The sequence below is a fragment of the Anomaloglossus baeobatrachus genome, chromosome 7 (genome assembly GCF_048569485.1).
Source record: "Anomaloglossus baeobatrachus isolate aAnoBae1 chromosome 7, aAnoBae1.hap1, whole genome shotgun sequence".
Lineage (NCBI taxonomy): Eukaryota > Metazoa > Chordata > Amphibia > Anura > Aromobatidae > Anomaloglossus > Anomaloglossus baeobatrachus.
Window position 1 is genome coordinate 115,514,937 of NC_134359.1, and position 12,051 is coordinate 115,526,987.

The following is a 12,051-nucleotide window of genomic DNA, read 5'->3' on the forward strand; positions in this document are numbered from 1 at the left end:
TGATGGGGCATATCACTGATGATATCACATCTTTTCTTAGACACCACTTGTTACTCTCTCCGGACACAATGAGGCCATTTCGTCGGTGCTGTGGTCTGATGCGGATGAAGTTTGCAGTGCATCGTGGGATCACACGATCAGAGTGTGGGACATTGAGGCAGGCGAGGCAAAAACCACATTGGTAAGAACTGCACAGCAGAAGGGTGTGTTTAACTTATTAAAGGGGTCGTCCGCTACTTATACAACCCTTTCTTAAATGGTCTAGTTCACTGAGTAAAATAAAAAAAAAATTCATACTTGTTATTGCCTACACCACTACACACAGGTGCTGCTCCAGCAAAGTCAGTGTTGCTGCCAGTCAACATCTATGGACTGCCTTCAGCGCTCACATGACATGAAGTAGGGGCTGCTGATTGGCTTCTGCGCTCACATGACATGAAGTAGGGGCTGCTGATTGGCTGCCGCGCTCACATGACATGAAGTAGGGGCTGCTGATTGGCTGCCGCGCTCACATGACATGAAGCAGGGGCTGCTGATTGGCTGCCGCGCTCACATGACATGAAGTAGGGGCTGCTGATTGGCTGCCGCGCTCACATGACATGAAGTAGGGGCTGCTGATTGGCTGCAGCGCTCAAATGACATGAAATATGGGCTGCTGAATAGCTGCAGCGCTCATATGAGAGGAAATAGGGGCTGCTGCTCACCCGACAACATTGTCATACTAACTTTGGAGATAGGCCCACTCCTCAATTGCTGGTGTGGAAGATGATTGTTTTTTTATTTTACTTTCAGCGTCTACAGGATTTAAGCGGGGGTTGTCAAAGGAGTGGACGATTCGTTTAAGGATTTATCGTTCTCATTGTATAAAAACTGATGCATAATTTACCTTCTATGTATTATACACTTCAATACCTGACACAGTACTCACTGACTAAATAAGGGGTTATGTGAAAATATGACTAATATTGTTATATTCTTAATAAAAGCAGTGATTACACCTTGCAGTGTCCAATGTGTCAGAGAGAGGTGCACATATCTGCACACTGTCCCTTCAGTATGGACCTACAGGAAAGAGGCACTTGTCACTATAAAGGCTGTGTATAGGTAAATATCAGGCCATCAGGTTAGGACCAGAAAATCAAATCAACACTATTATTATTATATTGATAATAACGGCCATCAGTTCAATTTCGAGCCAGGGCATGTACAGAATCTGCAGCAAAGATAACGGTGATTTTATCAAAACTGCAGCAAGCAGCCCATTAAATGACACATCTCTGGAGTCAGGGTCTCAGTCTCCTACATCATACAGTGCTCAGATTACATAGCAAAAGCCTGGTGACGGATTCACTTTGACAGCAGCCATTGGAGCTAGCCCAGCTCAATTAGTTAGTGTTAGAGGCAGATGCCAGTATCTGCTCCTGAGCTGCTTCCCAAATCCTGACCAGATCCATGACGAAAGCTGAGATGCTTATCTAATAACACAGACTGACAGCACACTTGGTGCTGGAGCCTGCAGACTGATGGAAGGCAACATCGAAATGGGGCCTGAGTTGTGAAAGTTGTTCCGAGGATTTGTTTTTTTGTCTCCCCCCCCACCCCACCGATTAATGGATACACACATTCTCTAGAAGTAAAACCTAGCAGTTATAATATGCAACAAAATCAGTGTTAATACTTGTTTTCTTCTCTCCTAGACTGGAAGCAAGGTATTTAACTGCATTTCTTACTCGCCACTGTGCAGACGACTGGCATCCGGTAGTGCAGACAGACATATCCGTTTATGGGATCCAAGAACTAAAGGTTAGCTCTTATTCCGGAATATTTTATTCGCTAATCTGAATGACACCCGTTATACATTTATGCGGAGCCTATCAGGACAATTATGCTAATCCTACAAGCAGTGTGGGTGTATAGACCTAGTACAGTAGTAATTATGATGCTTACATTGCAGTGATCGGGTGCCAGTGCTGAGAAATCAAGCTGTGGGCATGGCAGTACACTGCATCACCACGCCCACAATGCTCCTCCAGGTTAATTAGTATTCATAGCTTGATTTCTCAGATCTGGCATACTGGATTACTACATCATAGGTATCATTTTTTCTTGTTGTACAAGGACTTGCACATCACTACCACTGGTTGAATTAGTAAACTCATCCATGCCAGTTCCCTTTAAATATTAGTACTGGTGTTCTTAAAAGGGTCATGAGTAACAACACTCACCCAGTCATTGAGTGGTCAAGTAGTTGAATGCTTTAGGAAAACAGTTAGTTTATTTAACCCCTTAATGACCGCGGGCAGTAATATTACGTCCTAGTGGTCATAGTGTTACTGCCCGTGGTCTGCTGCCGGCACCATTCTGCGATCGGCGCACATCTCAGCTGATTTTCACAGCTGAGATGTGTGCCTGGTAGACACGAGCAGAATCGTTATCTGCTTATGCCGTTTAACCCCTTAAATGGCGCTGTCAATATGTGACAGCGCCATTATAACTGAATCGGCGGTATACATATACTTACCGGCCAATACCGGAAGTCACGTGACGTGATCACATGACTTCCGGTGGTTGTCATGGTAGCACAGGGTCATGTGATGTGGTCAATGTGCCCCATTGAAAATTAAAGGGTTAAAAAAAAATATACACACATTTGGTATCGCCGCCTTCAGAAATGCTCAATCTATCAAAATATAAAATCAATTAATCTAATTGGTAAATGGCGTAGCGGCAAAAAAAATCCAAATGCCAAAATTACGTTTTTTGGTTGCCACAAGTTTTGCGCAAAATGCAATAGGAGATCAAAACGTAGAATCTGTGCAAAAATAGTACCATTAAAAACGTCAACTCGAGACGCAAAAAATAAGCTATCACTGATTTGGAATTTTTTTGCGGTTTTTCAGTTCTTTATATGGTAAAACGTATGGTTTCATTTAAAAGTAAAGCTTGTTCCGCAAAAAATGAGCCTTCATATGACCATATTGACTGAAAAATAAAACAGTTACGTCTCTCGGAAGAATGGCCAAAAAAAAGCGGAAAGCGAAAAATCGGCCGGTCGTGAAGGGGCTAATAATGGTTTTCCATCTCAAAAGGCAATCACTTATGAGTCTTGTCATTGATCCCACTGAATGAGATCAATAATTTGTCATACACCATGCAGGGCCATTGAAATCCCAAACTGTATAAAAGAGCTGTTAGTTGTGACAATGTATGATCCCTGGCTATGGAAATGTTTGAACATGAAAACTCCTTATAGCCCCTTAAAGGCAGAACCACTTTGTACGTTAATGACTGAGACTCACTTGTTAACCCCTTAACGACCCATGACGTACTAGATACGTCATGGATCGTGTGCCGGTAAGCCCCGCACCCTGCAGGCGGCGGCGATCGGCGCACATATCAGCTGTTATCAATAGCTGATATGTGTGCCTGCTAGCCGCGGGTGGAATCGCTTCCACCCGCGGCCATTAACCCCTTACATTTCGCTGCCAAAGTCTTGGCAGCGATATGTATATGGGCGCCGCCATGACAGTGACTTACCCCGCCCCCACCGGAAGTCACGTGACATGATCACGTGACTTTCGGCGGTTGCCATGGTAGCACAGGGTCATGTGATGACGCCTGTAGCTAACATGAGTCACTTCCTCTCAATGCCGGAATACAGCTGGCATTGAAAGTAAAGCAGCAAATCTGCAGTTCTCAGCTCTGTAGCTGAGATCTGCAGATAGTGCAAAGCGATCGGATTGCTGATCGCTATAGCCCCCTAGGGGGACTAGTAAAATAAAAAAAAAAGGAATAAAAAAGTTTTAAAAAATTTAAAAAAATCAAAAAACCTAAAAGTTCAAATCACCCCCCTTTCGCCCCATTGAAAATTAAAGGGTTAAAAAAATAAAAAATACACACATATTTGGTATCGCCACGTTCAGAAATGCCCGATCTTTCAAAATATAAAATCAATGAATCTGATCAGTAAACGGCGTAGCGGCAAAAAAATTCCAAACGCCAAAATTACGTTTTTTGGTTGCCGCAAATTTTGCGCAAAATGCAATAACAGGCGATCAAAACGTAGCATCTGCGCAAAAATGGTACCGTTAAGAACGTCAGGTCGAGACGCAAAAAATAAGCCATCACTGAGCCTCAGATCCTGAAAAATGAGAACGCTATGGGTTTTGGAAAATGGCGCAAAACGTGCGCCACGTTTTTTGGACAAGCTTGTGAATTTTTTTAACCCCTTAGATACAAGTAAACCTATACATGTTTGGTGTCTACAAACTCGCACCGACCTGAGGCATCATACCCACACATCAGTTTTACCATATAGTGAACATGGTGAATAAAATATCCCAAAAACTATTGTACAATCCCACTTTTTTTGCAATTTTTCCGCACTTGGAATTTTTTTTGCAGTTTTCCAGTACACTATATGGTAAAAGTTATGGTTTCATTTAAAAGTACAACTCGTCCCGCAAAAAAACAAGCCCTCATATGGCAAGATTGATGGAAAAATAAAAAAGTTACGCCTCTCGGAAGAAGGGGAGCAAAAAACAAAAACGGAAAGTGCCCGGGGGCTGAAGGGGTTAAAGGAACGCTATTTGACTTTTGGAATGCAAAATTTCCTAGAATAGTTTGCAGATTCCATATACAGAACCTGTAAGTGCCAGAAGAGCATAAACCTCCCTCAGGGTGACCCCAATTTGGAAATTACACCCCTCAGGAAACTCTTCTACGGGTGTAGTGATAATTTTGACTCCCTGGTTGTTTTCCAGAAACAAGCAGCCATGAATGCTGAAGAGTGAAAATAGAAATCTGCTATTGTTGTGCCCAGTGCATTGTAGTGCCTGTCCATTGTACCCAGCTTAAGCTTCTGGAGACCTGCCCCCTACTTTTGTAATTTTAAAACTCTCCTCACTACAATAATGTCAAAGATGTGCACACTAACTGTGGTTTAGGCATTTGGATTTGAGAGAATAGATTTCTCTGTATTTCTTTTGTGTGGAGGGGGGAGACCATAGCACTTTTCCATAGTCTTAAAGCTACCAGTAATATGGAAGCTCCCTATAATTGTGTAAACCGTTAACGAACATGAGTGGGGGCTCGTTTTTTTGTGGGTTGAGTAGAAGCTTTCATTGGTGGCATTTTGGAGTGCAGAACATTTTGGATTGCTTCATATTTATCCTGTGTGCTACACTCAGCACTTACGTCGGGGTTTCCATCTAAAGCTACAAAATATGTGATTCAGATAAACCCCCTGACGGCTCCATTCACTAATGAGGCAGCAGAGATACCCTGGACTCTGTGTGGCTTCTGTTCAATGGTGTCCAGCTTTTAAGATGTGCTCAAATGATGGTCGACCACACTTTTATGCTCGCCTAAAAAGAAGGACAAGGCCAGATCATAAGCCAGAGAGTGTCCAAAGTGTCTCAATGTGCCTCACTATAGAGAATCTTCCATCTGAATTGCTCATTTTGGAGATTTACAATGAAAACCCCATGTTAAGTGCTCAGCGTAGAGCGCAGGATAAATGTGAGCCGAGCCTTACTGCAATCTTTGGGAGGCAGAATAAACATTTCTTTATTATACCATTCACCATGCAGTATAACAAACACTTTTTTACAAAAAAAAATTCCACATCATCTTATTTTGAGAGATATAATATTTCTATATTTCTGCTGACAGTCATGTCACGGCTTTTTTGCAGGATGAGTTGACTTTTTTTTTTTTTTGTACCATCTCCTGGCTCATAATATATTTTTGATAACTTTCTATTCTGGTTTTTGGGATGAATGAACAAAATACAGCAGTTCAGAAATTTGTTTCTTGGGGGAGGGGGGTTTATGTCTTTAGTGTGGTAAAAGTGAAAACACAGCTTTATTCTTAGTCAGTACAATTACAACAATACCACATTTATAGAATTATTTTAAGTTTTATATAACATTTACACAATAAAAACAATTTTATAGAAAAATATTGTTTTTGCATTCCTGTATTCTGAGAGCTGTAGCTTTTTTATTTTCTTCGCTAACGGATCTGTGTGGCGGCTTGTTTTTTGCGGGACAAGTTTTCAGCGATACCATTTTTTTTATTTACATTCATCTTTTTGATTCACATTATATTTTGGAGGAATCATGAAGAAGCATAGTAGGTTTTTTTGCCACTTTTTTATGGTGTTCAATGTAGGGGTTAAATATTGTGACAGTTTTATAGATTTCTGTCATTCTGGGGATACCAAATATGTGTGACTTAGATTATTTTGATCATTTGTCTAATGTATTGCATTACATGCGACCTATAAACTGACAAAAAGCCTGTTAGACCCTGCCTATGGCTGGATGTAACAGGCCACCATACCTGGTACACCGGGAGGTCATTGTTTAACATTTGACCTGCAGGTGCCATGACAACCATCTGCTCCCTGTGATTTTGTTGCAGGGGTGCCGATGGGGATTAGAGAGGGAGCCCCCTCCCACAACCTTCCAAATGCTGCGATCACTTTCGATTGCCACTTTGGATGGTTAATCAGCCAGGGGTGGTGCTGGCATAGTCCTTGGCTGTTACTGCTGGAGCTTGGCTATCAGCTAAGCCGAGCTGTGACTGTGATTATCCTGGGAAGTGCTGATATTTCAGCACCTCCCTCACGGTCATGTGATCGGTCAGTCAATCACAGAGAGCAGGGACCGCTGCAATGGGTCCCTGCACCTCTTCCCCCTGCCGGTCAGCTGTCGGCACGGAGCTATCACTGTGTGTTCACCCAGTGAGTATTTTAAGCCATGATGGACATAGCGCGTCATGATTCGGGAACTGACACCTAATCATGAAGTGCTATGTCCATCATTTGTCATAAAGGGGTTAATTCTAGTACCGATAGCTTGCTGAACAAAATCTATCAGTACCTTTTTGTTATCTCCCTTGACGCATAGACTTAACTAGGCTTTCCAATTTTAGAAAACCGGCCCCAAATGAATTTCAATACTGTCCTCCCCCTCCCCCGCTCCAGTGCTGTCTCTCTGACATTGCCCCGGTCTTTGTCTTGGCGGCAGCAGTGATCTGCCGGTGATGGGATGTCATTGCTGCCACCAAACCACCGAGACCTGGGCAGTGGCAGATAGCCGGTGCTGGAGCCGGGGAGGCAGAGGACTTTGGTATTTTACATTACTGGAATTGTTTGAGGTCTACATTCCTCAAAGTGGAAAATGCCCTTAATACCGAATGAGTATTGCATTATTAGAGAACTGATGGGTTTTGCCTCCCTGTACAGATGGCTCCCTGGTTCTGCTGTCCCTCACCTCTCACACGGGCTGGGTAACATCAGTGAAATGGTCACCGACAAATGAGCAGCAGCTCGTCTCCGGATCTCTGGATAAGGTTGTGAAGCTCTGGGACACCAGAAGGTAATGGTCCGCTCACTATAGGAGTGCACTGTACTGATGACTGCAGCTCCATGATGGTATCTGTCCTATCACAGTAATTGGCACCACTGTTATTTCTGCTCATTTCTACAGCTGTAAGGCTCCGCTTTATGATCTTGCTGCACATGGAGATAAAGTGCTAAGTGTTGACTGGACAGAACCTGGGGTAAGAACCAGACGCGGACAATCCTTGTTTCATTGCTTATTTAATTTCTGCATGTTTTCCTATAAGTCAGGCTGCTTTCACACTACGTTTTTTTAACATGCGTCATGAACGTTTTTTTGCTGGAAAAGTGGATCCTGTTTTTACAAAGAAAAACGCATGCAAACGCATGTGTTATTTTGCAGGATCCTGCCACTTGAAGTTTATGGGCGGGCATTGAAGTCATGTGATCGGGAGTGAGGGGAACTGAACGTGATAGACTGGGAGCCGGCATCTGACAGCTGCGGATGCTGGTAACCAAGGTAAACATCGGGTAACTAAGCAAAGTGCTTTGCTTGGATACCCAATATTTACCTTGGTTACGAGCGTCCGCAGCTGCTAGGAGCCGAGCTGCCTGCTCCCTGCACACGTAACCAAGGTAAACAGCGGGTAACTAAGCGAAGCGCTTTGCTTGGTTACCCAATATTTACCGTGGTTACGAGCGTCCGCTGCTCTCAGGCGGGGGAGAGAGAGAGACTGATCACGCAGGCTGGTTTCTGGGCATGTTCAGTAGAGCAAGCAGGATCCTGTCTATCAGCATGCCAGCGTTCACATACGTTTGCGTGCAGTATAGTCAGGATCCCGTGAAAAACAGTATTTGGATGCAGCTCAAAAACGCTACAAGTAGCGGTTTTGAAAAAGGTAAAAAAAAACTGCAAGTCGCTGGATCCTCACTATAACGCACGCAAACGCAGGTGAACGCATGTTGACGCGAGTCCATTGCAAATGCATTGAAATGAAAATGCATTTGCACTGAATCCGTTTTTGTGTTAAAAAAAGTTCATGATGCATGTTAAAAAAAAACGTAGTGTGAAAGCAGCCTTAGATGTCTGGTTACAGACGCTTCTTGAGATGATGTCCTCAGTCCCCTGATACTGGTGTAGAGAGCATATTATTAGATCTGTGCGTTGTGCAGGCACCCCAAAATAATGGCAGGATTGTGTGTTTATTTTGTAATTTCACCGCACTTGGATTTTTTTGTTTTTTAGTACTATATAAAATAAGTGTTATTTAAAAGTACAAGTGTCGTCCCCCAAAAAGCAAACCTCACACATCTATGTGGATGGAAAAATTAAAGTTACGACTCTTCTAAGAAAGGGAGGAAAAAATGAAAAAACTGAAATTGGCCCTGTTGGGAAAGGGTTACATTAAGCGGCTTTGTTTTTTTTATGCTTTCTGATATTTGGCTTTGACAGCTTTATTGATCGTTATGTGCCGATTACATAGGTTTTTATACCTGTGGATTTTCCACATTTAACGGGAACCAACCATCAGGATTTTCATATATAAAGTAAAGCCAGTGCTATACTGGTGCTGGGATGCTGAATGTAAGCATAGCTTTTGTTCTGAAATTGGAGGTTTTATTTCAGAAATATGTGCAAGTAAAATTCCAGCAATGCACTGCTATTTGATTGACAGGTGCAACAGGAAGGGAATATGTGGATCAGATCTTGCTATCTATTCCCGCCCCTGTCTCTCTTCCTGCACGTTATTAACGTCTACGATGGTGACCGGCAGAAAGGGCCGGGAATACATAGCAAAACCCGACCCACATATTTCTACCCCTGTTGCACCTGTCAATCAAATAGTAGGGCATTGCTGGAACTTTACTTGCACATTTCTAAAATAAAACATCCAATCTCAGAGCAAAAGCTATGCTTACATTCAGTATCCCAGCACCAGCATACACTGGCTTTACTTTTTTAGATGAAAATATTGCTGGTTGGTTCCCTTTAATGCAGTTCTATGGGGAACATCTGCACCTAAAACTCAGCGCACCAGAAGAGAAATGAACATTCTACAGATTTCAAACACCGCAGATCAGATTAGGCCGGATTCACACATCCGGAATTTCACCGCTTTGCTGGATCCGTCACACTCCAGTACAGTGCAATACAGTACAATGGCATCACGGCAAGCTCCGGTCACATGCCATTATACTGTATTGCACTGTACTGGAGTGTGAGGGATCCAGCAAAGCGGCGAAATGCTGGATTTGTGAAACCGGCTTTACACAGAGTAAAACAACAAGCGGAGTGGGCAGGAGATTTCTATAAATCCCATCCACTTTGCTGGAATTGTACAATGCTGTGGGATTTTTGCGCAGCAATAATACACTGTGAAAAACTCCTCTTCAGATCTCAACCTGAGTATGGCAGCTTCCGTTAGGAATGGGGCTATTTCAAGGTTATGTCCCATTTCCACTCATTAACATATTTTTTCTCCTTTCTCCAGCTCATCCTCAGTGGAGGTGCAGACAACAAGCTGTATTCCTACAGATACACCGCGCCACCATCACATGCCGGGGCTTGAACTGCAGCATGGACCGACATGCTAAATCCATTGTAATTGAAGCTGTCTGAAGAACTGGGCCGATTTTAATACTTTAGTACATTTGTAAAAAAAAAACAAAAAACCATGAATGTGGACTTGATATTGCAGTTTTCAGAGTTAAGGTGCACGATGTATAAATAATATATATAATCTCTAGATCTCATGAGAAAACGAGCCCCGAATTGACTTGTCACCTTTTCTCATCCATGTGGTCTACAACCAGAAGTGACTGCCCCCGTCTCCCAGTGCATGGAAATAGCAGATACGGGGGAGAGAACCTGTGCAATACTATTTTTATAATGGTTGTGCATTAAACAATCACATTCTTTGTAATATTTGCAGACTTGTTGATTTAAAGAGTTAAAGTTAGAATGTGCCATTGTTTAATCACTGGTGAAGGTCGGACCTCTGGACCCCACTCCCCCTGAGAAAGTAGATATTGCAGAATGTCCTTTGCATTTCTTTTTTGCTTGCACGTAAGCATTACTGCTCACTTAACAGGGGAAAACTGATAAATTCTATGGCCCCTTGTTTTTCAGGGCGAGTGGCGGTCCTTGACAGATCGGACCACCTCCATGGACTGAATTAGGATTTAAGGGTATTGGGCGTTTATTCCTAATGGTGTTTTCTTTTCTATTTTTTTTACCTATTCCTGCAGAACTATTTTAATGAGCCAGGGAAAACCCCTTTAGGCCCTGTGCGCACACTGCGTTTTTGCTGCAGAATTGGTGCAGTTTTTGTTCATAAGCTTCGTGCAGTCCTTCCCCAGCAAAGTCTATGAGAAATCCAAAATGCTGTGTGCACGTTGCTTCTTTTTTTCCTTACAGGTTTTGCTGCATTTTTTCTGCAGCAAAAGGAAGCAGCATGTCACTTCTTTTCTGCATTTTTCCCTGTGTTTTGCCATTGACAATGTGAAAAAAACAACGGGAAAAACTGCACCAAATCGCGGTAAAACATCATGGGTTTTTTGCTGAAGAAACATAACTTTTGTGTGCACACAGGGCTCTTATTCATAGTCTTTATTAAAGGGATTCTATCACCAGGTTTTTGCCACCTAATCTGAGAGCAGCATAGTGTAGGGGCAGAGCTCCTGATACCAGTGTTGTCACTTACTGGGCTGCTTAGTATAGTGTTGATAAAATCACTGATTAATCAGCAGTAGATATCATTAGAGGACTACTTGTAGTGCTGCAGGTAGTCCAGCCTATTCATGAGCTCTGTATAACTGCTAGATCTGCAGGAGAGACAACATTGATTATCAAAATGCTCTGTAAGTGACACTGCTGGAATCAGGGTCTCTATCTCTACATCATGCTGCTCTCAAATGGTGGAGCAAAAACCTGGTGACAGGTTGCCTTTAAACCTTCCACTTATTACAGCATTTCCTACAATAATTAAAGTATAAATGTTATGACCTTGTCAGTATCCTCGATTTCCTCTGGGTATCACAACACTGTAATGTAATGAAGCAATTTTATTTATCATTCGGTCAAAGCAAAGTGTTCTTTTCATATTGACATTTTATAAATTCCAACAAGACAAAGCTATTGGTGTGATGGTACAGCGATTACCGCCAATATCTGCTACACTGATAACAGTGCAGAAGTAAGCACAATGTTTCTCCATATACCACATTTTACAGTAAGTCAGACCCTAAAGCCCAGGTCTTGGAATCAACATTATTTGCAGCAGATACACTTCGTATGAGGAATGAGTATATAACATATTATAGATCCATTGTATTGTCTGTACATATTGCCAAAACAAGGTTTCGAATAAAAAACAAAAAAAGTAGTCTTTCCTATTTGATTTCTCCCTCCTTTATGAGCCACCCCTGACGTTAACACTAGCGGAAAGTGATTGCATTTGTGGGCTGCTCAATAGCCGGGTTCCTTCGGTTCTTGACATTCGAACGTGTCTCGGCCGTCTGACCACAGCCGTCTGCAGTACACCCTACAATTCAGCATCGTGTTTTCATGATTTTTTTTTTTTGTTTGCTTGCATTTTTTTAGCTGCAAAAAAAATATCACATCTAGAAAAGCAGCTGTATAAAAGGTTGATAGAAATGTTTAGCAACAAAGCAGACGTTCCATGGAAAACTGTTAGAAATCC

General features: G+C 42.5%; 1 protein-coding gene across 1 annotated transcript in view; it reads left to right on the forward strand.

The window, feature by feature from the left end:
- WDR12 (WD repeat domain 12) overlaps positions 1–11,733 on the forward strand; it is a 49,905-nt gene extending 38,172 nt beyond the window's left edge. Inside the window, exons 9-13 of the mRNA XM_075318973.1 lie at positions 41–181; positions 1,698–1,803; positions 7,253–7,385; positions 7,497–7,569; positions 9,841–11,733. Of these exons, the coding sequence (XP_075175088.1) occupies positions 41–181; positions 1,698–1,803; positions 7,253–7,385; positions 7,497–7,569; positions 9,841–9,918 (531 nt within the window). The 3' untranslated portion in view covers positions 9,919–11,733. The remainder of the gene's footprint in view (positions 1–40; positions 182–1,697; positions 1,804–7,252; positions 7,386–7,496; positions 7,570–9,840) is intronic.
- Positions 11,734–12,051: the final 318 nt, after the last annotated feature.